Source organism: Aptenodytes forsteri, unplaced genomic scaffold, assembly GCF_000699145.1.
Source record: "Aptenodytes forsteri isolate BGI_AS27 unplaced genomic scaffold, ASM69914v1 Scaffold237, whole genome shotgun sequence".
NCBI lineage: Eukaryota > Metazoa > Chordata > Aves > Sphenisciformes > Spheniscidae > Aptenodytes > Aptenodytes forsteri.
In genome coordinates, this window is record NW_008794451.1 from 2,150,282 (window position 1) to 2,177,989 (window position 27,708).

The 27,708-nt window shown below is 39.1% G+C and overlaps 1 protein-coding gene across 1 annotated transcript in view; it reads left to right on the top strand.

The window, feature by feature from the left end:
- The window catches only part of ABCA4 (ATP binding cassette subfamily A member 4), a 78,150-nt gene that overhangs the window by 13,722 nt on the left and 36,720 nt on the right, over window positions 1-27,708 (top strand). The window contains exons 6-17 of the mRNA XM_009290483.1: window positions 272-469; window positions 4,414-4,503; window positions 4,888-5,128; window positions 6,657-6,796; window positions 7,918-8,034; window positions 8,812-9,009; window positions 13,513-13,718; window positions 14,536-14,712; window positions 18,016-18,238; window positions 20,050-20,271; window positions 22,218-22,422; window positions 25,038-25,094. Coding sequence (XP_009288758.1) covers window positions 272-469; window positions 4,414-4,503; window positions 4,888-5,128; window positions 6,657-6,796; window positions 7,918-8,034; window positions 8,812-9,009; window positions 13,513-13,718; window positions 14,536-14,712; window positions 18,016-18,238; window positions 20,050-20,271; window positions 22,218-22,422; window positions 25,038-25,094 — 2,074 coding nt within the window. The remainder of the gene's footprint in view (window positions 1-271; window positions 470-4,413; window positions 4,504-4,887; window positions 5,129-6,656; window positions 6,797-7,917; window positions 8,035-8,811; window positions 9,010-13,512; window positions 13,719-14,535; window positions 14,713-18,015; window positions 18,239-20,049; window positions 20,272-22,217; window positions 22,423-25,037; window positions 25,095-27,708) is intronic.

Here is a 27,708-nt window from a genome sequence, read left to right on the forward strand (position 1 = left end):
GAGGAAGGAAAAAGACTCACAGAACTTTTGCAATGGAAGGAAGAAGCAATAATGAGAAGAGGAAAAACGTGACTGAAGGCAAGGTGATCTAGCATAACATCAAGTGAAGGTGGTTCAAGAGTTGATGCTTCAGCTGACCGCATCCTTCTGCCATTCATGAAAATATTAGCAGGGACTGATATCAAGGTGTCCACTTTTGCTAAATCTTTAACTGTTCCTGAGGAGTATGAAGGTTCCACAATAGTAAATGAAACATTGTTTTTGGTTGCAGTTTGCCTACGGTGTCCCTAGCTTGACTCTGAAGGACATTGCTTGCAGTCAGATGCTCCTGAACCGCTTTATTATCTTCAACAGCCGAAGAGGTCTCCCTTCTGTGCACAAGGCCATGTGCGCCTTGTCCCAGGAAAGCCTACAGAGAATAGAAGATGCCTTGTATGCAAATGTTGATTTCTTTAAGCTATTTCAGCGGGTAAGTATTAACACAATCATCCTGCCTTATGTTGTCATTTTTTTGGCTGATATTTCAAGAATTTTCTTTGTAATATATCACCAATGTTCCAAGTGGTCTTTGTTTATTTACCCCTGCAAATGTAAGGTTATGGATGTACGACCGCTAACCTACCATCAGCAGAACACTAGACAGTTCTGAGTATGCTTTGGGATGAAACAGACAAAATTCACAGTACAACAGAACTAAAAAATTCAAATGCAATTTTAAAATCAGAGTGTGTGTGGAACTATTATCTGGTCTTTCCAGTCTAGCAAAACAGCGTGTGGCAAGACCTACAGGGACCTTGCTGAGGGTTCTGAAAATACCCCATACAACCCATCCTGTCTTTGCTCCATCCAGCATGACAGAATTTTATGCTGAAGTCAAAGCCATGATGCAGCTTGAGTTGGGAAAACCATATGAGCCTTTTTAAAAAAAAAAAACAAACCAAAAAAAAACCACAAAAAAAAAAACCCAAACAAGTTGTACTGGCTTTCATGACACTTTCTATAGAAGCTTTTCCTTACCTCTGTTCATTTTCACTGCCCTTCTTTGTGCTGTTCCTGTTTCTGCTGTGACCTTCTTGCTGTATATTAACCACAACTGCAACCTTGGTTCAGTATGGAGACATTATGCCATTATATGTATATTTATTTGTTTATTATTTATGTTTTATTATATCTTTAAAAGTAATAATATGAATATATATTTGTTTATATATATAAAATGGCATACTGTTGGGGTTTTTTTGCTTTTGCTCTCTGTTCTTTTCCTAATATTTTTCTAATACTCCATTTGTATTCTGCACACTGAGCTGGTGCTTTCAGAGAACTATTCATAAAGACTCCAAGGTCTCTTTCCTCATGATAGCAAACTTAGAGCCCATCACTGTGTATGTCTTTCATGTTTTTTTTCCCCATGATCATGACTTTGCATTTTTCAACAACGAAATTAATTTGCTGTTTTTCACCTTGTAACTTAATGTCATGAGACCATCACATTGGCAGTTTGCTGTACACAGCTGGCAGGATATATGAGCAGCTGCTAGAGTGACATAGAAAGTATTGATCGGACTTTTCTGCCACAGCAGTGTAACATCATGATTAATTTAACATGGATTTTATTCAGCTTTGAGTTGCTCAGAACTGGGAACAGAGGATGCCAGAAGCTGTTGTTGACACACCAGTCAAATTACTGTTTGATTATTGTAGCATTAACAGTCATTCGTTGTGCCCATGTGATTTTTGCCAATCCTGATAAGAATCTGTGGTCAGCTTTTGAAAGCTGGTATTTTCCATTTCTAAAAATATACTCAGGTATTTTCATATATCTGATGCTTGCTAGAAGCCTGATTCCCAGGGGGTTTTAATGTGCATCCAGCTGCAGAGAAGAGGGATTATCTTTTCATGATGCTTAGTACAATGAGACCTCAAGTTGGTAGAAGCTTTCTCACACTCCCATCATTATAGTTGCTAAATAATAATTTTAATATATTTCTGTTTTTTTCCACGGCAGAAGTTCCCCTTTTAAATCAAAATCCATCTCAGTTACTTCTGTTAAACTAAATGGTAGACTGTGCATAAGCACTCCTTGCCACAGTTATTTTTACAATGTGCTTCTCCACCACTTTGAAATTAATGTTTCTTGTTGAATTTGTGATCAACATATTCAGGTATGTATGTGCATAAACATACACTCAAATCCTTCATGTGCTCATGTATACTCTCTAGGGGTTTTTGCCAGAAATTAAAGCAACTCACCTTTTTGATAGCAAAGCAGAGACAGAAAAATAAGACCCTTCCTTTACTGTGTGGCTGACTCAGCCGCAGCAAGGAAAATGAGCCTCTTTCTGGAGCACTGCTGTTATTGAACCTCCTGTTTAAGCTTTGTTTGAAGTTCTTTAAACCTTATAAATAAATGAAAATAAAATTCATTAATACCTTACTGCAATTTTGGGTGGAGATAAGCAGTTCTTCCCTAAGCATAGACACATGTTGCTGAAACAGCTGCTTTGATCAGTATCATCACATGCACTTGATATGTAATCAAACCGAGTGTAAATCTACACTCAGTTACATATGCAGAATGAATCTTCATTGGGCTTTTTAAAATTCTACATTAGTTTTAAAACCTCTACATTAGAAATACTTGTGTATTCAAGACCAGGTTATTTTCTGCACTCTTACGCTGTCAGTCACCCTGTGCTTCGTGGTCTTCAGGCTACAGTTGCATAGTATAGCCAATCACATAGCAGAATTTGTTTTTGCAGAGCTCCTTGTTTGAATAGGGATTGTTTTAGGATGGGCAGCTGACTGTGGATTCCAGAACTGGGCCTTGTATTGTTGGAAAGAAACTCTTCAATGTTTATGCTCTTCCTTTTTTTTCATGACACCATATTCACTTCCAGTGAATATGAAAATAGTTGGATAAATATTTTGGGGAAAGCTTTCATCCTCCTCTGTGCTTCAGGTCAATAAACATTCCCAACTGTATGCTCTGATATTTAGGTCAGATGAGAGTGTAGTTTGTATATAATGTCTGCTGATCCTGTCTTATGTGTGCTTCTAGAGAACGTGAACTAGCTAAGTACAAATTCAGTCATTTTAGGACATTTCTACTAAGACCCGATTCATGCTGACTGCCTCCTGCAAGAAATAATATTTAGGAGCAAATGTGTAATTTTGCCCCTATTCCTCTTTTCTTTTCCTCTAGCTACAAGAAGGAGGTTCTTAATTCCATATTTATCCCAGGCTTTTCTCTGGTTTGCTTCAGATTATTTACAATACCTGTTGCTCACAGTTTCAAAAAGGCCAGGTTAAGGCAAGTGCTCCAAGAATCCTGTATAATCTTTGCAGAGACTGGTTCCCCTTAGGGGACAAAGGAAAAGTGTATTTTGAAGCACTGTGTGTGCATACTTCCTGCCTAAACTGCAAGTGACAGATCAGAACATGCTAACATAAGCTTTCCATAAAAACTCCTGCCTTTGTGATTCCCTGCCAGGTACCTACACAGTGCAGCTGTCTTCTGCTTTCTTAACCACCTACTGACTGAAAGGAATGGCAGGGAATCAGCAGGGTGTATAGCTACACAGTTCTGGAGAAGTCTTTTTAGGGGCTTATCTCATAAATGTTACAGTCTAGCTATCTAAAAGTCCAGGTTTATATTTTATTGTAATACCGAAAGAAATAGATGCCTGAGAAAGCCTCAAGAGTGCTAACTCCAAGTGCACATGTGATTCTTTAGACAGCTGACTAAGAAGGATGCAGTGATGCAAGCAAAGTGGTATGTGATGGCATGCCATGGTGTCACCTGTTTCTTAAGAAGCCAGTGATAACTAAAGTGTTAACTCCTGCTGGAAAGGCCGTTTGGCCAGTCTGCAGGAGCCTGGAGAAGTAATGGTTTCTGTCAGATCTGACAGACAGCGAGGACCAGACTGCCTCCAAAATCAGGAAATCTCTCAAGTGTAAAGTACTACCAGTTATTTACCTCCATGGCAAATGGGGGCTTCTGTATCACAACCTTTGCTAAATTCAGAAGTTACCAAGGGTCTGTACATCTCCCTGGAAGAATAGCCTCTGTGAGAAGCAGCTTCTCAGAAATCCCAGTTCCTGCATTCCTTCTCCGTTTTTGCACCTTTTGGCATGGTGGGCTTAGATAAGCAGAACAAATCCCAGGCTATATTTTCAGTGGCCTGTGACTGTTTCAGCCTCATGTTAGTAATACTTACGCAGGTTGCTGTGTGAGTCTGCACATGGGTAGTGGATTTGTGGCCCCACAAGACAGGCCTACAAGACTCGCTGTTCCAAATAACTCAAAGTATTTGAGCTAGAGAGATGCCATTTGGATTTTCTTTTCTCACTGTAATAGCTGTTGTCATGTAGAAACTATACAAAACTCATCTGTATTTCTTGATGTATTCACAGCTTCCCACTGTGTTGGACAGAAACTCACCAGGTGCTGACCTGAAGGTCTGGGGGAGGGTGCTGTCTAATGTGTTACAGGCAGTGCAAAGGGTAAGTGGTCTAATAATAGATGGCATCACTTTTCTGGGTAGCACATAGTCCTCCTTTTCCTTTGTTCTATTTATGTTCCAGTTACCTGCTTTATCAGAAAGGAAATAGACTTGTTTGGGAAGAGCTAATTCCTTAGAAATTCATTCTTCTCTCATTACAAAATAAATGTAGACATAAGCATTGGCAATTATGAAGCATATTCTTTTCCTCAGAAAAGACATGAGAGAACAAGAACTGAAAATGATGCCTGTGATCAGGACAGAGGAGATAAAAGGATGAGGTTCTGACTGCATCCAGACTTTACCAGTCTGGGCACAACTGAGACCTCACCAGATGCTTACCTTCTTTGAGGGTTGCAATTAACAAAGTCTTGTCTTACTGCAGCTAGCCAGGAAGCAAAGTGTTCAGGACCTTTTGATGGTTCTGCAACCATTTGTACAAGACAGAAGGCCAGAATCCTTAGGCCATTTGGTGAGCAACCTGTCTGATCTTTTCTGTGGCTACCCAGAAGGAGGTGGATCCAGAGTGCTTTCCTTCAACTGGTATGAAGATAATAACTACAAAGCTTTCCTGGGGATTGACTCAACAAAGAAGAAATCCAGTTATCTTTATGATAATACAACCAGTAAGTTTTTCCACCAAACCATTACAGAGACTATAGATGGGTGCCCTTATGTTAGAATACCACTGTTGCTTTTATAAAATAACATTTTTAAGCACTTGATTCAGGAAATTAGAGATGGGTGAAATGGTTTTACTTCATACTTACTTCATAGCTGGAAGCAGAGAAGCCCAAGAATTGAGAACTGACAGAAATACACATTTGCTTTCAATACAAACGCATAAACATCGTCATCATCATAATTAAGACAGTCCCTCAGTCTTATCTTCTAATATATGCTACTGATACCAGGAAGAACTAGATGCTTCTGAAGAAGCTTCAGGAAAATACAGCGCTGCATTCTGGAATTACTTTTCTCCAAGACAATTTTTTTATTTTTAAAGCCTCTCAACTTGATTGATGGCCTGGAGCACAGGAATTTTAAAATCTCTCCTTTTAAATAATACTCAATTTGATGCATGGCAGCTGTTCTCTTCCTGCATAAAAGTACCTATATTTTGTAGCAGTAATGTTCTACAGCATAATTAAATCTTACATAGAAAGTATTTCAATTTACCAGTTTTTGTTGCTTTGATTTCCTCACTTATCTTCTTGCTGTTGTAATAGGAGAGAACCAAAAAAAGAGGAACCAATTTTATCTTTTCTACCATTCATTATTTTATCTTTTTATTATGTCCCCTTCTGTTTGCTATTCAGTTTTGCTCTACATTGAGACCACCAGCAATTTTTTCTGTACTAACATCCATATTATCGCTGGTAGTACATTTCTGTGTCCCTTCCGCTGTGATAGATATGGTTGTATGGTTACAAAGTACAGGTGAGCACTTTGCCTGTAGAGAGACTTCTGCCTTTCACTGTCCATGTTGATACTTGGTTCTACTTATGTGTGAACCTTCAAAAGACCCGTAAAAGGCCCAGTACTCCATTTCTTCAGCCAGGGAACAAAATAGTTGAATGATATCCAAGTAAACGAATTACTTCATAGTGCAGGAGTAAGATAGAAATGTTTACATTAAAATGTTTAGTTCTAAATTATTGTAGGATCCAGTTCTGAACTGTTCTGGAGCTCAACATCCAAGCCTGCTGGATCTCCAGCCCAATAGTTTATACTGTGTAACAATTAACCGCTAATAGGAGGAAAAAATAGTTTTGTATCAGTATCAACTACAATACAAAGGAGCTAAGTCATTAGGAGAAAAGCAATTAGAGCTCAAAATTGTTCAGTGAGATTTGAGCTGTCTAGTTTCCTTCCATTTGAAATACCTTATAAATAACAGCAACTTTCAAATGATTACATTTATTTGTTTGCTCTTCCGATTTCCATGGTGTCTACTTTACAACTCCAATATCTACTTAATAGTCTTTTCCATTTATTCAGATGTTGTACTTCTACATTGCAGAATGTGCTTAACCCATTTAGATTCAAAATGCTTTAAACTGTCTATATTGCCAGTAAAAAGCCCTGCAGGATGTTATGTATGATAGGATTTGGGTAGGGTTTCATAAAGACTGTCTTTCTTTCTGTCTTTAGCACCCTTTTGTAATGCATTGATCCAGAACTTGGAATCAAACCCTTTAACCAAAATAGCCTGGAGTGCTGTGAAGCCCCTGCTGATGGGAAAAATTCTCTTTGCTCCTGATTCACCTTCTGTACGGCAAATCCTAAAAAATGTAAGAAGTTCTGAAATACAAAAAAGTATATTTCTAAAAAATTGCATTCTAAGAAACATCTTTTGAAAAACAGTAACCCAGCTACCCCAACCTAATCAGATTTTCTTCTCAGAACTCGATTTGTTCTGATGGTCATCAGAGGAGGGACAGTTACTCTTCGTTTAAAAAACAGGAGACAGATCTTCACTGATTCATCCCATCTTGGTCCACACTACATACTTTTTCCAGCTCTGGTAGCCTTTTGTTGGCATGATTCCACATTTACACTAGTAAAAATAGTAATATTTTATATATATATTTTACAGATATAGGAACATCAGCAGCTCTGTGCCAGTAAATATTTAAATGGGGCAGCTATGAGGCTTGGATAGACTCACTGAGACCTAACACTGAGAGATTACAAACCAATAGCAACATCATGGTTTAGTATTATATATGTTGAAATGATAAATAATTTTTACTTCATGAAAATAGGATGGAGCCTGGACTCTTCAGCTAAGTGCCTGAAGCTGGGTGAAATGAATCTGAGCAGTTAAATCAAGGTCGCATATGACCTAGGTTTTGGCCACCTCATAACCAGCAATTCACTTACTCTCAACGTCTATGTAAGGCACAGAAGAACTGCTGCTCATAGTTCCTACAGGAAAACATGAGATTTACAGTAGCCCAACATTTTCAAATCTTAACTAATATCTTAACTATGAGAGTATCTGTCTTCTCCAACTGCCTCCCATTTATTCATCTACCCACATCATCATCTTTCTTTTAAGTTCTCCATGGAGAGAAATAGTCAAGGGGAAAAAGAGAGGAAGAAATCATTCTACCTAAAACCTGAGTATTTAAAGGAATTGAAGTTAACTGGGGTTAATGTGCACTTGTTTTTTCCATTACATATACAACAGAAATTTATCCTAAGTGACTTTAATTCCAGTTGGATTTTACAAATTCTTTTTCTGAGAATTATTAACATTTCTGCTATTTTAACAAGTTTCTTAAGTATTGAAGGTAAAAACTACATTTGTAAGTTACAGGTTTCACTGTCACTGAAGGCTGGATCATAAATTCTGTTTGTTTATCTCCTTAGCTTTCTAACACTCTTTTTCTGCTGTTTCATTCCTCAGGCAAACTCCACTTTTGAGGAACTTGAACGCTTCAGACTGTTGACGAAAGCTTGGGAAGAAGTAGGACCTCAGCTGTGGTACTTCTTTCAAAACAGCCTGCAAATGAATATGATCCGTGTATGTTATAACTTAGCAGGGATCCTCAGTAAGAGCAGCCTTTTACCATCCTTTATTTTTGCTAAGGGAGAAGAGAATTAATTTGGGAGGTTTGGCTGGAAGTACAGCCTTTGCAGCAAGGAATCTATGGCCTTTAAGGCTGTTGGACTGGTTACTGGGCTTGGTTTGAAGTCTAGTCTTAGATGCATTACAGCATCTCTGTGACAAAACCTCAGATCTGGACGCTCTCTAGAATCTGGCTAGTGACTTCTTAATAAAGGCAGCAATCGCTGGTTCCCTGTCTCTCCAAAATGTCCTTCAAGATCAGACAACTTGATTTTCTTGGGTTCTGCACAGGCAAAGGTGGCGGTAGGACCATGTTTTTGCTGGGTCCAGCAATTTACTACCTTAGGAAATTGCTTATTTCCACATCCGTTAGATCTGACTTTGATCAGCTGCAAGTAGTATCTGTAGTTAAAGTTTATAAAGCAGTTCATACTAGAGAAAACATTTGGTTTTCCACACTCTTCTCTGTTAGATTAGACATTTATTACATTTATCCTCTTGCTTATAAGGAAAAATGCAATAAATAGTCAAGGATAAATTTCTTTTCATCCTTTCTTCGAGTCTTACCTCCAGTTCAACTATGCAATTGCCCATTTATAAAATTAATTCCTTAGCATACCCTTTTGTACTACTCATAGCTCAGAAAGAGCTATGGAAATGGAAACCTTTCTAGCTAAACAGGGCATGTGAAGAGGATCATTGTAGTGAAGCTGTCCTGATGTGTTTCCTCAGGACTCTCTGAAGCACCCTACAGTGAGGGGCTTCTTGAACAGCCAACTGGGTGCTGAAGGCTTAACCGCTGAACACATAATCAACTTTCTCCACAATGGGTCTCCAGGGAGCCGGGAGAAGGGAATGGCAGACTTTGACTGGCGGAACATCTTCAGTGCTGCAGACCAAGCTCTGCGTATGCTCAGTCAGTATCTGGAGGTAAGGTCAGCCCTCCCACTGCTGGGAATACTTGTAGAGAATATCTTAAAGCAGGGTAGGCAGTACTTGGGGTCTGTGGCAACAGACGAGAAGGTTAAAATCATAAGACATCTTCCTTTGTTTCAAATTTAATCTTAATATTAAAAGCATGTTTTTAAAATAATAAAGCAGTACAAGAACATGAATACTTATTATTATGGAAAAAACCTTCAATTTGATGAGCCTCCAAAATTCAAAATATTGGTTGAATATCTGAACGCACTTTGATGCTGAGAGGCAGAAAGTGAATGAAAAACCTCAAGGAAACATTTTTTTTGGTAAGTACTAGTAACTGGCAGGCCACTAATTTCAGCAAGACCGGGACCAGAGAAGCTAATAGTTCTTTGGTAAGTCCCCCTTCAGGTTTTTAAGCACCTGATCAAAATTCCATTGAAACCAATGAGGGAGTTTCCACCTGTTCTGTAGTCACTCCTGACAAGATGTCTGTGTCTCTTTCCTGGAATCTGCAGCTCCCTTCCCTAGGGTGCTGTGTTTTTAGTGGGGCGCTCTGAGGCTTTTTGAGAGCCACAGTGCAGGAAGTGAGGTGGAGTTTCATTATGTAAATGAAAAATGCTAAAAATGTAGATGAAAATGTCAAGCCATTGTAAAAATACTTTAGAAGATACTTTTAGTAAGAGGTTACTCTGGTATGGGCAATATAACTTACTGATGAGTTCATCAGACTCAGACTAAGTCCAGTGCAAAAAAGGTTATATTTTTTTAGAGAGCTAGGCAAACTGCTGCCTCCATTCCTTCCCAGAGCTGGGTAAGTGACACCAGGAGGTGTTTTGGGTTTTTTTTAATCCTGTGTATTTCTGACTGCAGGTAAACATGTGTTTGGAACTGGACCTAAGATGGGGTGGATTCCTGCTAAGTTAGAAAAATGAAATGCCAACTCTTCTTTGTAAACTTATGAGTCCAGGCAAAACTAGCGGACCCTGCAATGTTGCAGGTTAACTCCGAGAGTTTAAAAAAAAACTATTGCTATCTGCAGTAATATTAATACTTGGGAGCTCAACACTTAGCATCTGCCATATGAGGGTCAGGGTCTTTATATAGATGAATTACATCTTACAAGCATCTCTGAAAGAAAAGTAAATATTTAGTTATTATTTAATGGTTAAATAAGCTGAGCCTCAAGCTCACAGAGAAAATTGATACTAGTTGTAGGCAACAGGACCAAGCCTAGCTCTCCTAATTCCAATTCAGTTCAGTCTAAAAGACCATTCATCCCCTGCAAGAAGGCAGGAACTGAGAGTTTATCTGCCTTCCTATAGCTATTACAAGAGGGAACAATAAAGCTTTTGCACAAAGCTCTACTGATTCTTCTGATGTTCTTTTTGCATCATGTTAGCAGAATTATTTCTTACTCAAGCTGAATGAAATATATTGCTTGCAGCAGGTCAGTGCTGGAACATCCACAATATCGGGGGAGTTACTGTACCTGGTAATAGATCTTTGTGTCCTAAAGGTCTTTGTAATGAGCTTATTCTTTTAAGTCTGCTGTTTACACTGAGTTGTTAGCATTTGAGAATGTTTTCACACTGTGCCAAGCACAATGAGAACAAATAGCTGCCTTTCAGGGACACCCTACTCCTTATCACAGTATGCAATGAGGAGAGGTGTGCTGCCAGCAACTGTCTTTGGAGATGCCAGATCTCTGCTGCAAGCTGTGAGGCAGCTGAGAATCCCACAAATTATGCAGTGGCAGCTCATCCTCACCACTCCAAGAATTTCCTGTTCTTCCCTTTGATTGCCTTAGGCCACAGAACAGCTGAACTGTTTGAGCGCGGTACCTAGTTACCTCTTTATGCTTGTTATTTTCTAGTTTTATCTTCCAAACCTGTTCTCAGTATTTTAGCTTTGGTTTTCCCATCTTCATCGGGCCATTTTAAATTGTTAAATAATTACTGGGAGAAGATCTGAAATAAATTTCCCCAAGTGGTTGATGAACGAATTTTGATATAGTGAGGTTTATGAAGGCACAAGCTGTGATGCAATTCACTGAAAAAAGCCTAGGTAGAGCATACAGCCTTTGTTTTGACTGCAATTAATGTTAAGAGAAAGAAATTGTAGTTTTTGGCTAGTAGATTACAATATAAAATCTCTTTTCACTTTCAAATTGTGTGAATTATTGCAACACTGGTGTCTTAGCCTATGTTCTTATACAAGCTTTTGTTTCGTTCTACTCACCCAGAAGATCTATAAGCACATGTGTTTTCTGTTTTGAACGCTTGCTGCTTCCTTGACTGGACCCCTGGATAAGAGCCTATACTGCTCCTCAGCCTAGTCCAGATACTGTCTATTCTGCAGTGAAAATCTAGACAAGATCAGTTGTCTGTCAGTACTTTGCCGGTGCCATTCCCAGAGATTCCTCTGGAAAACTACATGAGTTCTTCTGCAGCTGCAACAAGTACCTTGAAAATAATTCCTCATAACAAAGAAACAGCAAATAGTCCTCCAGACACTGCAAAGACACAGTTACACAGCAGGAATTTGTTTTGGAAACACTGACACTTTGGCAAGAACTAAACTGAGTTCCAGAACTCAGTTAACTATGTGGGATAAACATATCTCAAAAAAATTAATACAACCTGAGCCATCAGTCTAATTCGATTTCTCTTCTGGCATACAGACCAGAAAGTTTTTCTGCCGTATTTTGCTTCCTGATATGAAATTCTATGTAGTTTAATTTTGTAAAGCAAACTAGGAGATTGAATGTTTGCAAAACACCAGGAAGAGTAAAGCTACAAAATAATAAAGTTATCAGTTTAAGCGCTGTTTTGTTTTGCTGCCAGTTAAAAATATATTTTCATATAGATCCCATTAAACTGTGATACTTCAAGTTTTAAAGGAAACAGAGCATGATTTATCACAGGGAAAGGTTAAATAAAAGAGTCTTTAAGATGTCTACCCATTAAATAACAAGTTGCCTGTATGAGCACTTTGATGTGGAGTAATTTTTGGTTATTGACCTGCAAGAGATGATCAAGAAGATAAGATCAAACAAGTTCGCCTCCTGGAATTTTATGAAGCAAGAAAATTCAATAAGTATCTTCCCAGTCCATCAGGGGGTTAAATACTTCTACTCTCTGGTAATGTCTTGCCAATTCAGAAGCTAAATATACAAACATAAGTCTGTAATTTTACAGATAACTAATGATAGAGTTTGTAGTGTTCACAATCTTTTTGTCTTACAATGTCTGCTAAATAGGAGTTAAATGGGGGGACATGAAGGGCTTAGATTTTGATGACTAGGTGTCTTGTATATGGACTGATAATAATACATTTCACAATAATGACAGAGACTAAGAAAGAAAACAGTTTGCTGTGAAGGGTAAACTACATTTTATTATTGAGATAGCCAAAGCATGTTAACTTAAGCCAGCAGGTTCATCGCATGTCAGAATTCAGTAGGGACACAGTATTATCAGTAAGATCAATTGACTAGTTGACTGGCATTAAATAGGAATAAATACCTAAATACCTAAGAGACTTTAAGATTCAAATTTATGCTCCGACTCTGCCAACGCTTCACTTGACAAACTGCTTTTCAGCTGAAGTCCATGGCTAATGTGCTTTTCTTATGGATCAGTCATCCTTTAGCTCCCTGGTGTTCACTCGGGCACTTCCTAGGCTGAAAAAAATGTCCCAAAACTTGAAAAAGGATAGTGTTTCGATTCAACTGGACCACTAAAAAGCTCTCGTGGCCAGATTTATTTTATGGCTGAGTTAATTTTATCTCCTGCGTGCAGACTGTGGAGACAGTTCCTGATACTGGGACCTCATCTGTGCTGCAGCTTTAGCCCTTCCAATTCAGATATTTGCCTTTTTGAGGGAACCTTCCAAGTATAGTCCAAGTGGCAGAGTTCAGATTTCCATGGCTGGATGACTACAGTGACTTAAATATATTTAAAAAAAAATTTCATTCTAATTAGTAAACATGGCACCATAGGCTTTGGCTGAACCTAGTACTAGCTATATGTTTTGTACAGGTACATCTAAATTTGCCCTGTCATACTTAAGTTGCAACAGCGGCTCCTGCTTTAGTGGCCACCCTTGCTTGATTTCTTACTTGTTGGGATGGACATTTCTTGAGCTTGGAGGAGGCAATCCTTAAATATCAGGAATAAACTGCTTTCAAAATTATTCCATCCACTCATGTTGACCACAGCAATGCTAAATCTGAGGGAGATTTAGGGAGAATGATGTTTCTGAGCTTGTATTGATAATGCTGTGTGTTTTGAATTTGTCATAAGAATTAGACTAAGAATGGGGAAGCTTTCAGGAAGGAGGAGAGAGTCAACTTTTAATAGTTTCAGCATAAGCTTTTAAAGCTGAAAACAGCAACTACTTCAGATGAACCTACCTCCCTTTTTTGTTTTCAACCACTGATGTTTGCTTTAATGTATACCTCTTAGTAGTTTATTCCCATGCGATTTTTCTCTTTGTGATTATTTGTAGTGCTTGACCTTGGATAAATTTGAAGGTTATCTTGACGAAACTCAACTGACTCATCAAGCCCTTCATCTGCTGGAGGAAAATAAATTCTGGGCTGGTGTCATTTTTCCAGACATAGAGCCTACAACCAGGAGTCTTCCACCACTTGTGAAATACAAGATCCGGATGGACATAGATGTAGTGGAGAAAACAAACAAAATCAAAGACAGGTAAGTGATGGTTTCTTCTCAGTTCTTGCCTGCCATAACATGAATATGAGAGAGATAAAGACATTAGAACCTGCATTGGATACATGCATGAAATCCAACTGTATTCACCAATAGTTAGTACATAATGCAGTGCAGAATCCATCTCCAGTTACCAGGTACTGACACAAGTGGTATCACTCTTGTGACAGTTAGGCCAAGCAGTGGGTAGGTGCATGGATACATGGCAAAGGGGATGACTCTGCTCAGAATCTATTCAGTAACCTGCTTAAGTTTTTAGTTGGCTCCATCACTGGCAGAGGCAGACAAAGTCCTACGTGGACTGTGACCCAGCTGTCCTCCACCTGGACAGCAAAACTTCTCTGCTGTTCCTCCTCAAGTCCTCCTCAAATGGACTCACTTAAAGGGATAGCAGAAATATTTTCTCAGCATTATCTACATAGAGGAATATAATGGTGTCTGGTAGTTGTCATTGAGCTGTTCCAGTTTAATCTCCAAGGATACTATATTCCAAATGTAGTTTTTTCTATTCTAGAATGGTTACTCTGCTATATGATTAATCTATGTACATTTTTGGCCAAAATTGCTATTCTGTGTCAGTGCAGAGAAAATTAAAGGAAACAAAAGAACCTTCCAGGTCATATACTTTCTCAAGCAATGTGGTCTGACAGACCAAAATCTAGAAAAGACAACTCCAGGCAGTGCCCCTACAATTTCAGTAGCTAAGATTTTTTTCTTAATTATTATTTATTTCCCCCCCACACCCCTCCCCTAAAGCCACTGTTTACCCAAATGGTTTCCATGTGAATTTCCTTTTGAGGTACTGGGTTCCTGGTCCAAGAGCTGATCCTGTGGATGATTTACGTTATATCTGGGGAGGCTTTGCATATCTCCAAGACATGATTGAGCATGGGATTATAAAGACCCAGACCAACATCGAAGTGCCATTAGGAATTTATCTGCAGCAAATGCCATATCCATGTTTTGTGGACGATGTGTGAGTAAAAGCAGTTTATCTTAATTCTGATGAGTACTTGGATTGCTGTGTGCTTTAAGACTCCCAAGCACCAGTTCTAACCCTAGTCCTAAGGTATACGTGCAAGAGCAATAACTGAGACATAACTGAATGAATTTGTTCTTTTCCTTATCCTGCCATAACCCGGACTCCAGAAGCCGCCTTTGCCAAGATTCTACCCCTAATCCCAATCCTGGCCTTTGTTGCATTCAGGCAACCAGTGTCCAGACCTAAAACGAACACAAAACATTGGCCCCTTAAAAGCAGCAGTTTTCTTCCAATTTTTGCATATCACACAAAATAAAAAAAAAAACCTGGGGGTTTTTTTGGCCTTACTTTTCCAGGCAATAATAATAATAACCTAACCTAAACCTTCACATCGATTACAGCCGAGAATCTGTTGTCAGCAGGGCACTCCAACTATAACGATTTGATCCCTAACAATGTCAGTCCTGGAACTACCCCTGTGATTACACAGGACGCAGCAAAAATGTGATCTTTTAAAAAGTTTTTATCTAACTAAAACTAAGCCTCATGCTATAGCATATGACCAGGGCCTGTAGCAAAACTGAACACAGAGCACTGACCCATGTTAGAACAAACACTGCATCCTTCAGTTAACTGTGCGGAATTCATTGAAGTGTAGTAAGCTTCTTTTCCCTAATTACATTTCTAAATCCCATCTTTCTTTATATCCAAAGAATCATTTCCTAAAGAAAAATTGAACAGAAAATGCTTGTCCTGATGGAATTGGTACCTCTCTTGCTATCTCTGTAAGTCTTAAAGAATCAAACAACCCAGTCTCTTCAAGTGTATTACCAAACCCTAACCCTAGACTTAATCATATCTAGATACACCAATACCCAAAGCTGTAGTTTTTCATCCTTGAAGACACCTACAGGCCTTGCAGAATCCCAAGACAATTTAGTCTCTTGAAACTCTTTCTTTCCAAAATCCTAACCACATCCTTAAACAGGATTCCATTTATAACTACATGACTAGTATCTGCAATGAAACTGGATATACAGCATTGGTTTCTGTTAACATCAGCCCTTTTTCTTCCCTTGTGGACGTTACAGTTTTCAATAACAACCTGATATTCTCTAACCTTTTTCTCCCTAATTCCTGTCCATGGTTTTTATGAAGATTGACTGTTTTTTGTCTTAAATCTCATATGAATCTAGCAAAGGATTCCAGGACTGTGGGTGCAGTCCATTACCAGGAGTTTCTTCCCCTGGTGAAGAGCAGAATAAAGAAGCTAAAGGAGAAAGAGGTGGTTTGTTGCTCTGTAACGAAAAAAGAAAGAAACTGTGTTCCTGGGTGTGGATATTTCATGGCTTCATGGAGGCAGTGGGGCTGTGGACCCCCATTAGTGCTGCCTGAACCAGCATGTGTGCTCCAGATTTTATGAAGTGGTACCTCTTCCCTGTTCACAGTGTGCCTGTTCCAATGCTGCAATCTGTGCTACTCAAGTGTCTTGGTATACATTTCACTAAAAAAAAAACAAACCAAAAAAAACCCCAAAACCAACCATGCTATAGAAATAATTTCATAGTTCTGTCAGCGTGTTCTGTTCAGGTAAATGCCAATACTTCAGATAATGGCAGATTGCCGATACACATAATTTGACCTGTCATTCCCATCAGTCATTACCTGTTAGCCTGACAAAATGTGGCCCTGGCAAGCCTGCTGTTTATTTCCTCCCCACTGAGAATACTGCAGAGGCAGAAACGCCATCTGTGCGAAAGTTCTCTGAAGCCTGCAGCAGCCACACACAGTTCAGGGCTGATATCCAAACCCAGTGATGGCCTCTGCAGAGAGCCTGCTTAAGTGAAGCAAGCGTATCCTCATGGTAAACGTGTATGTTGTGCTATGCATGGCCTAGCGCTCTCTTACATGTGTCCACCAACAGGCAAAACCCAGTGTACCCCAGGCCATTCCACAAAAGCATGGCTTTGTTTCAGCAGGCCAGATTGCTCTTCAAAAAGTGAGGATTTTCCATTTGTTTTGACAATGGAGTAGCTATGATAGCATATAGCAAAAATGTAGTTCTGTAGGGCTCAGATTTAGGAAGCTGAAGGTTTTTTTGCTCCTTTTTGTTTTTAGCAGCTCTAAGCCTTTGGCCTTTAAAGAATCGAGTCCATTTGGTTTCCAGGGTAATTTCATTGAAAAATTGCAATCCCAAATTCATAGAAAATGTTTTCAGCTTTTTTTACCCCAAAATCTCTTTCTCACCCTGACAGCATGCTTGGGGCAGTGCTTCACCAAGGATCATCTGCCAGGGCTGAGCAGCTGTAGAGTCTGGCGGGAGGGAGGGAGAAAGGGAGCGGTGCCTTCATCACAGTACATGAAGGGCCACCCACAGCAGCCTCTCCCACCGCTGTCGTTTTGGAAGTGGTACTATGTAAGACAGTCCCAACGCATTCTCCGAGTCATGGTTTGTATGAATTTCAGCAGCCTTGCTGCAGCATCTGATGCTTTTAATGCTTAATTTGTTTAATTCTTTTGCCAGTGAATCTTGGGAGCATAAAAAGACAGTGACACTCCCAAATTGTTAACATTAGCATATGTCTTAAAATATTCTTTGTACATCATAGTAAAAGCATTATGGCAATTCACTGTGAAGAGAGATGTATTTTCATGAGCCACCACATGTTTTGCAGCCTTCAGTAACCCTTAGAACCTCTTTGTAAAATAGAAATAACATTCATCTGTCTCATGGGAGTGCAGCAACCATTATTTCATTAATATTTAGATTGCTTGTGAAGTTCACTAGCAATGTGTTATTGATGTTTAGACTGAGAATTTCCAGTCCCATGTTCAATAAATGCATTCTTCCCCACTCCTTTTCCTTTTCATTCTTGCTTTTCATCTCAATATTTCTCTGTTTTACCTAAATTTAATTTATTTCTCCCTTCTTGCTTTGGTAGCTTCATGATCACCTTAAACCGCGCCTTTCCCATCTTCATGGTGCTAGCTTGGATATATTCGGTTTCCATGACTGTGAAGAGTATAGTGCTGGAGAAGGAAATGCGTCTGAAAGAGGCTATGAAGAACAGGGGTGTAACTAATGGGGTGATTTGGTGCACTTGGTTCCTTGACAGCTTTGTCATGATGGCTGTGAGCACGTTCCTCCTCACAGCTGATGTTTAACTGAGAATTTCCAGTCCCATGTTCAATAAATGCATTCTTCCCCACTCCTTTTCCTTTTCATTCTTGCTTTTCATCTCAATATTTCTCTGTTTTACCTAAATTTAATTTATTTCTCCCTTCTTGCTTTGGTAGCTTCATGATCACCTTAAACCGCGCCTTTCCCATCTTCATGGTGCTAGCTTGGATATATTCGGTTTCCATGACTGTGAAGAGTATAGTGCTGGAGAAGGAAATGCGTCTGAAAGAGGCTATGAAGAACAGGGGTGTAACTAATGGGGTGATTTGGTGCACTTGGTTCCTTGACAGCTTTGTCATGATGGCTGTGAGCACGTTCCTCCTCACAGCACTGATTATGGTAAGGATTGCCACTCTCAAAGTCACTGTTGCGTTTGCACTGCTGATACCAGTTTGCTGTTGAGAAAGAATGGTAGCCATTCATAGGGAGACGGGAATGGCTGGTGGCCTGTTCTGATCGCAGCACGTAGCAGGCACATTCTTCTAAGCAGACCTCATGACAGCATCAGCACTTGGCAGAGACAGAAAGATAAATTCACTAGTAAGATTTATTGTGAGATTCCCCACAGAACAATACATCAAGCTGATTACTCTGTATATTGTATTTCCTGTAGACAGAGGCAGATCTCCCAATAAATAATAATTATTTTAAATAGAAGGGATCATAATATGAAGAATTTTAATCTTGTAATTCACTGTATGTGATTCATTTACAATATTCAGTGCTTGCCTGCTTAGAAATTATGTCACTATTTCAATGAAAAAAGAGACTGCAAGGACAGAACTTTCAGGACAGCCTGAAAAAAAAACAAAACAAAAAAAACCCTTTTGCTTCTGTGACTCAGAATTGCTGTAATTTTTGTAACTCTTCAGGACAGTTTAGATGTCACTAAGGACTACCTCTTACCTGTGTTACCTGAGAACCAAGCTCCTCCTAGCTGCTATGTTTAGTTATATAAATCTGTAGCATTTTGATAAGGAAGAATGCCCTTGCATCTTTTCTGATGTGGGGAACTGGTATTGGTATAAATGCATAGTTAGGGTTCAATCCGCTCTGTCTTATGAACCTGCCCTGATGAGTTGTTCTAGTTCCTTGCGGTTCTATTACAGCTTGGCTGGATAGGGAAAGCTTACTTTATTTGCTACACTGGTTTAATTAAAAATCAGGAGGTAGTTAATACCAGAAAGGAATGTGCTTATACCTATAATTCGCTTCCTTTCCTGGATTTCACCATGCCAGTGTGAGGCACCTTTGTAAATACATTCTTATGAGAGATTGTATCACTGTTGATAAAGAAATCTCGGAGGCCCAGTGGGATGTTGCAACAGTGTTGAGACCTATTTATAGCCTTATAGACCTATCTGAGCTTTATATAGGGCTCAAAACAAAGTTGAGCCTAATAAATAGGTCTCAACATTGTTTTTAGGAGTAAATAGATAATCAGCAGCAGTCCGTGCTCTTCTTGAGAGGGAGCGTTTGATCTACAAAAGCTCTAAGGAAGAAAGGTCAATAAAAGTTCACCCAGTGGGTTAGTTAGTACACAAGGATCTCTGAGAAGCTGCACTTGGATTCCTCAGCTGTGATACCCTTCTGGAGTTTGAATATCATTTAGGTGCAGAAGCTTTATAATTTTCCTGTTTGTTTGGGGGTTTTTTTTTTTTAAGATGGATTTTGTTAGGCTTCCTTACATTGTCTTTCCTGCACATCGAGCAAGTGGACTGAGGAGAAGATGAGAAGAGATCAATGAAAATTTATTATGATAGTTCAAATAGTTTTATTTAAAATGTATGAATTTCCAAGCAGGCACATCTTGCTTGGAATCATTTGCTTATTAAGACAGGGACAGAACGTCCATTTTCAATCAGTTATGATCGTAATTCAGTCATCAAATATGAATATGAATTCCACAGCCTGTTGTACTAACCTGAAGTCACAATCCAGGAGCAGGGATAAAGTTAGATGAAGGATTGTTATTGAAATGGCCTCAGGTGTTGAAACATTACTGCCTGGGAGAGTTAGAAATCATATTAGGTAAGAAAGGCTGGCTTATTACTCATTACAGGTTACATGTCAATGGCAATTCTGACCTTTTCTGCTAGTTCAGAAAGTGGCAATACTTCTAAATGTTTTCGTTTTCCTTTTGCTTACAGTGCGGACAAGTACTACGTTACAGCAGTCCACTTCTCTTCTTTCTATTCCTACTGACATTCACCACAGCCACCATAATGCAGTGTTTCTTGTTCAGCACCTTCTTCTCCAAAGCAAATCTGGCAGCTGCCTGCAGTGGAGTCATCTACTTCACCTTGTACCTGCCCCACATTGCCTGCTTTGTCTGGCAAGACCGCATGACTGTTAATCTGAAGATCCTAGCAGTAAGCCTTTCACTGATTATATGGTATCTCTGGGTTCAAATTTTAGCTGCCCTTCTCACTGTGCATATGTGAGTAACAAAGCATTGCACACCTCTTCCTCTCTGCTTTTTGATTCCGAGAGGGACACCTCTGCATCTCTCTCAAATAATTAGGGATTGCAAGTGAATAAGCCTTTAGCAGACCTCGTGACTAAGAGATATTTTCATGGCTCTTAGAAAATTCAATAAAATTAATTTTACTTTTTGAATGCTAGGATATTAGCATAATTTCAAAAAGTTTTGAATACTTCCTTATACATCAAAGCAATTTAACTTCTGGCATGTTTAATAAATACAAAGGCAATTCACAAAATGGGGACAGTTGTCTGTCTTATGTGCTATAACCTAGTTAACAGGGTAATATCTAAGGATGAGAAGACCTCAGATTCACATTCCTTCTTTAGAGTTAGGATTTGAACCTAAGTGCCAAAGCTCTGAGAAATATCTTCCATCTAAGAAGTTGCAGATATTCTTCATGCAGTGCTTCCTTGTTGGTTCTCTTCCATAATAGGTAAGATACTTAACAATTCAGTGGAGCTGGAAACTTCTTGCTGTTTTTTGAAATGGAACTATGAACTTACAAAATTATTCAGACTGATTTTCTGTTGCCCAATGAATTGGGAAGGGGAGCGGATGTTTGAATCCAGTCTTCCCATCTTTGCTGAGCATTCTAACAACCTAGGTAAAAGAAGTACTGTCTTCTCTTGCACCAGGAAATATAATGAAAAAGGAAAAAGAAAACAAAACTCTTTAACAGCTGTAACTAAGTGTAAATTGGCTATGAATCAGCTTTCTTAACTGATGTACTACACAGATATAGTGTATACTATTTTTAGTTCTACCAGTTCTAGGCAATAAAGTGCAAAACTTGATCCTGTCATTAAATCAGGAAATGAGTAGGGTTGGCCTCTGACAGGTTCTGATTTGGGAAGAAATCTTGAGACTAGCACACAGTCTAAGCATAAAGACAACACTCTTCTCACCCTAAAGTGAAAGAGGAGGCATCCGTGTAAGAAAGGATATTTGCTGGCCAGAAGCCATGAATATTTTTCTCTGTTCCTGATATGTTTGGTCTTGTATTTGTAGTTCAAAGGTTAGTCTCTGAAAAAGAGCTAATTACAAGAGATGATAAGGGGCAAGGTGTGCATGTGTAGGGGGCCTGAAGAAAAAATAAAAATTTTTAAGGACAAGTAGAGTAATTGAACAATGAATGTATTGCTGAAAACCAAACATTTTTTACTTAGCACACTATGATAATTCTTCACTGAGAGTTGCTGTTGGGATCCCTCTTGTCCCTTCATTTTCCTAAGGTCTGGCATTCCTGGCTGAACTACATATCCTGTAAAACAGCACTATATCACTTCTTGCTCTGTTTTTGCAATGTAATGTTGAAGAGGATGTTTGGATACTATACTGGTTTATTAGTTTGTTGTGTGAGAACTAGGTAGCAGACACACCAGGGGAGGGGATGGTTGTGGTTTTCCTTATCCTGAGCATCTGGTGTACTTTCTGTCTTGTTATTCATAGTGGCCCTGCCCCATACGCTCAGGAAATATTTTGTTTCTCCAAGATAGGCAAAGGTGTACACTGCAAACTTCTAGATGCATCTATAGTATTTTCTGAACAGAGACATTAATGGAAAAAACCAAGCTGTGAAGGTTGCCTGGTAGCTAAAGAAAGTACAGCCAAGATTGAATTCAGTCTATTATGGCTAAATACTGCTTAGAATTGCTGCCATTCAGAGGATTAAGCATCCCAGTCCAATATAAAAGTGAAACCACTTTTCCCTGATCATTTGTTAGGCATTACCAAGTTTTGAAGTCCAGTCCCTAAAGGTCATCTTTTTTTGTGGTTGCTTTACAAAATGTCCCTCTGTCTGAGCTGAATGTCATTTTTCCTTTATTCCAGAGTTTGCTTTCTCAAGTAGCTTTTGGTTTCGGTACAGAATACTTGTCACGCTATGAAGAGCAAGGTCTTGGCCTACAGTGGGGTAACATCAGAACCAGTCCCTTGGAAGGAGATGAATATAGCTTTCTTTTTTCCATTAAAATTATGCTTTTTGATGCTTTTCTCTATGGAATACTTTCTTGGTATCTTGACAATGTTTTTCCAGGTATGTCAATTTCTTATTCATACAAAGTAGTGGTAGTTGTTGTAAACTGTGTTAGTCTAATCAGCCTCCGGGTAGTTCTCTGTCAGAAAAAGGGTATTTGACATTGTAGACCATGAGTCTTATCTAGTATAGCACCACTGGTTTATTAAGGGCTTCCACTTTTCTCTCTTTCTTTTTCCTTTCTCCTATTTTAGTCCTGAAAAGAATGTAAAAGGAGGAAAGAGTAAGAAGGAGGATGCAATTTCTGGTCCTGTTTTAAAATTTAAATAGAAAATAAATCTACAAAAATATCATCTGTTAAAAGCCAATTTGTGTACATATTTTTCTTTTGAGACGTTTCAACCATTTCTAGTAAGAATTTTTTAAATTTTGAAAATATAGAAATAACGGTTCTAGTTCACATATATACCATGGCCACATTAGGCCGACTGTTTCTTAAAGGACAGTACTATTTCTTGAGATACATACTGTGTCCTAGACAGCTGTGAAAGTTCCTGTGTGGATTTATTTTATTTCTAAATGGGAATCCTGGTTCTAGTGCGAGTTCACAAAAGGATTTTCTTTGTTATCAATTACAAAGTTTGGGAACTTTGTGAGAAAATGGTTTGTCCTTGTAGCTTAAATCCTGTTTCTTATTGAATATTGTTACAATATAATAAATGCAGACTCTTAGGCTGTACAAGCAAGTGAGCTTTCCTTTCATTAATTTATTACTCCTACATGTGAACTGCAGTTCCAGAATGTGTTTCTTGGCAGATGGCTATCTTTTTTCTTTTTTCCTTTTTTTTTTTGTTTGAGTGGTTACTCAGAATTTGAGATCTTGCAGATTTTCTAGCTATGAAGGAAAATTAATGATGAATAAGGTAAGATGGTGCTCGTCTGCACACATCACTTATGATAGTTAATCCAAATCAAGAAAAGATAAGGGTTTGTTAAATGGTTTTAGACGTGTCTGAGGATATTTTGCTTCAAAATTAAAATATGACCTTAAGTCTGCTTTGTTTGTATCCCTACCAAAGTGAGCTATGCCACACCAAATTAATGCCTTTTTCAGTTTTTAAGAAATGTGTCCTCACAAAGAAGTTTAATGCAATTTTAACATATTTATTTTCAAAGCTGATTTGCAGTAACTTTCCTAAAAGTTCCTCTTTGGAGAAGCCTGTGTTGCAACTCTGTTTATTTAAAAAAGAATGGACAATGTACTATTTCCATGAACACAGCAGGAATTAAACAACAGGAGTTTCTTTGCTTGTAGATCCAAGTTGGTTTTTTTCAGCCAGCACTTTACACAAAAGTAATGCCTCTCAGGGCTTCTATTCGTTAGCTTCGGTTCCTCCCAATACATCTCCTTGCCTTTCTGCTCCTCTGTTTCTGTGGAATTTCTCATAGCATTTCTCTGTCACACACATGCAGACCTACCAAATCAATGCTGTAGTCTTTGAGCTTACTATGTGAGTTCCCTGGATAATCCTTTGAACCATATGGTTCAGCTCCTGCTCAAGTTTTCTCTGCAACCAACCACCCGTTGGCACACTGGTCCTTTGGCTATTTGAGCATTCTGCTCCATAACAGAGTTCACTTGGGTTTTGCATTCATCCTGAATGAGAAGCAGTTGTTTTAGCCACCAGCTTCAAAGGGGTATAATCCAGTCTATAACAAGTGCAAGGCAAACTGTTTATGGATGCAGACAGAGCATTTGTGTGCATTAATGGGAGTACAAGTGGTTGCCTGACATACAGGGTATTTTTGGTAAGTCAGAAATAAGCAGACACTTTCATGAACAGTGCTTTTCAATATAGAAAAACTGACCATCTTTCAGTGAGCATCACAAATTCCCTTTGCTTATTTTGAATAAGTAGCATGAGGCCAATAACATCTGGGTTCACAAGGATGCCAGTTTTAAACATAGCAGCCCAAATCCCTGCATTATATAAATAAGTATAATCCAGGAAAGCAGTGTCGACTTGCACCTAGCTCTGGTCTGGCCTGACAAGAACTGATAATGTTATTGTACTTTCTCTTTTCAAAACAGAATTAACCTGTGACCAAAAAAGCCCATTGCTGCTTAAGAAAAGGATTACTCTGTTGTCACTTTTCCTGCAAGGCTGTGTGCTGAAATAACAGCCAGAGTCTCTTTTCTCATTGCCAGTTGTGAATTCAGGCCCAGGGTAATAAGTGTAAATATAATAAGCTTTTCACTCCATGTCAACCCTCAAGTGTTAAGTGGGCCTTAAAAGAAAATCCCTGAGTGAGGCTGGGATCCCATCTTAAGCAATCAGGATGTTCCTTGGCAGCTGCTGCCTGGTTGATGAGGATTCAAATTGTCCCCATGTAGGGAGTAGCTTCATTCTATAATTAAACCACATTCTACTTAAGAAGAGGTAAGGCAAATCAGATCACCTATTTTCTGAATATTTCAATCCTGTCCAAAAGAAAAAAAATATATGCAAAGAAAATCTGTTCTGTCAGGTGCTTGGTGGGTGGTTTGACCTTCTGATATGCAACACTAGGACTGCAAGTGTTTATAATTATAGCTCAGACTTTGCCTAGATCAATTTGTGCCCACTGAGGAATGTGTTTATGAAGTGCGCTTTACCTACTTATTTTTGTTTTAGGGGACTACGGGCTACCACAGCCTTGGTATTTCCCTGTGCAGGTTTCTTACTGGCTTGGCTCTAGAAACCCAAAAGCTGAGAAAACAGCAACTGCTGATGGTGAGTTCTTTTAAAACTTTGGTGTTTAGAAATAACTTCAAAACCACTGATCCGCTTAGAGGTGACTGCGTAACATTTCCATTACCTGAGCTGCTGCAAAGATTAGAGACAGGCATACACTGGGAATCTCAGCAGGTGCCTTTGAACTTGGAACAGCCTGCTATTATTAGAGTTATTAGAGGTGAGTCACTGTTCCATCTGAGAGCCTTTAAAGCATGGGTTAAGAAGCAACATCAAACCCCCACTCTCTAACCAACACCTTTTGAGACATTCAAGGAGTTCTTATTGCCCAACACAGCATTTGTGAAATGAGTCAAAATGAAATACAATGATCTTATTTACACTGAGGCTCCCCCCATCTTTCTAAACCTGGTTCTTTTCTATCTAGCTTGACACTAATTTAAGTGTGTTTACTTTGGGTTTGTAAGCAAGATCAAAATTGATGCCACCCTTGGACCAACTTGAATGAGTGCAAAAGTCCTACTTCTGCAGATTTTTCTTCTGTGCTTTGATACTGGAGTAGTTAAGAACAACATGTGGGTGATTGTATTTAAATAGGAATTAATGCAGAATGATGATTAATGTCTGGAATAGAGGCTTGCTGAAGGTGGTGTTTTGAAATCTGTCTTAAATTTACAAGGTAACAGTGAAACCAATCAAAATGACAGATAAAGAAATAATTTCTTCAGTCTTCTCCTTACCATCCTTACCCTTCATCAACTCAGACTGCTGACAAGGCAGTCTCATCTCAGGGTGATAACCTATAAACTAGAAGGGAGTTAATCCTTTCTGTGAACATGCTGATAATACATCCACTGCTCACATGTTTTGATCGGAAAAGAGGAGGTTATAACATCGGGTTTTTTGAAGAGGCTTTGCCTTCTGGTGCATTCTGAGGGAATGAACAGGTTTTCCTTTAGACTTGCTGTGAGGGTATTCAGAACAGTAGAGGCTTGTCTAGATATTAAGGAGTCTGTTACCTGCTTCGGCTTTGTAAATGCTGCCCACCAGATTAGAATTTGACTGTATAGGAAGGAGGAGGAAAGAGCCAAAGGAGGACTTGGAGCATATGTGTAGATGAATGGAAAATTTCCAAAGACCCAGATAAGATGTCAGCCACTACATATCACTGACTTTCTGTGGAATTTGGGCATATCCTGCACCAGAGCTCCTTTGAATATCTCAAATTTAGAGCACAGTTAAAGGATTTTAACATTTTCTGTTTGTTTAGTTTAAGCCTAAACTTAGTAGAAGTGAAATCCATTTTCTGGTTATCTTAATGCCTCATAAGTTCTGTGCGTTCTTTAATATTTCTCCAATACAAGGCGGACTCATGATTTCTTAGTACCCAAACTAAAGGTTCTGAGAAGGCTTGAAAGCCCCAAAATATTCAGTTGCTCCGGTAGGTCAGCAACAGAAAAGTTTATGGCTACTATTTTATTGCCAGGTCTTTTTATTTTATGAGGTTTTAATAGCATTTTTTAGATTACTTAGATAAAATATTTTGCTTAAGTGAAGCCTAGAGTTTATTTTGTAGGTGACGTTACATCAGATAGCTGAGCTGATCTAACAGTTCACTGTTGAGAAAAAATGGGGCAATCTTGCAGTCCCTTCCACAGCCCTCATCCTAGTTCTGCCGATGCTTGTCAGTCCCTGGTAAGATTAAGAGCTAGATCCTTCTGGAAGCCATTCCCAAGAACATGAAGGACAAGGTGAAAGGAAATAATGTACAGGATTTACCAAGAGCAAATCTTGCCTAACCAGTTTGATTTTCTTCTGTGATGACCGGATCAATGAACAAAGGGAGAGCAGTGGATGCCATTTAACTTGACTTTAACAAGGGCTTTAGCATGGATTCACATAGTATTCTGATAGCCAAATTGATGAGATACAGGTTGCTTGAGTGGACACTGAAGTGGGTTGAAAATTGGCTGAACTGTTGGACCCGACGGATTGTGATCAGCAGTACAAAGCATAACTGGGGACCGGTTATTAGTGGCAGGGGTCTGACAGGAACTGACACTGGACTTAATACTGTTTAATGACTTTATTAACAGCCTGAGTGATGGGATAGAGGGCACCATGAGCAAGTTTGTGGAAGATACCAAATTGGAGGGAACAGTGGAGTGCAGAGCAGCTCTTCAGAGGGACCTCAACAGGCTGGAAAAATGGCTTTATAGGAACCTCATGGAATTCAACAAAAGTAAATGCATAATACTGTGTCTGGGTGTCATGCTTTAACCCCAGCCGGCAACTAAGCACCACCCAGCCACTCACTCACTCCCCCCTGGTGGGATGGGGGAGAGAATCAGAAGAGTAAAAGTGAGGAAACTCGTGGCTTGAGATAAAGACAGTTTAATAGGCAAAGCAAAAGCCACGCGTGCGAGCAAAGCAAAACAAGGAATTCCTTCACTCCTTCCCATGGGCAGGCAGGTGTTCAGCCATCTCCAGGAAAGCAGGGCTCCATCACGCGTAACGGTGACTTGGGAAGACAAATGCCATCTCTCCAAACGTCCCCCCCTTCCTCCTTCTTCCCCCAGCTTTACATGCTGAGCATGACGTCATATGGTGT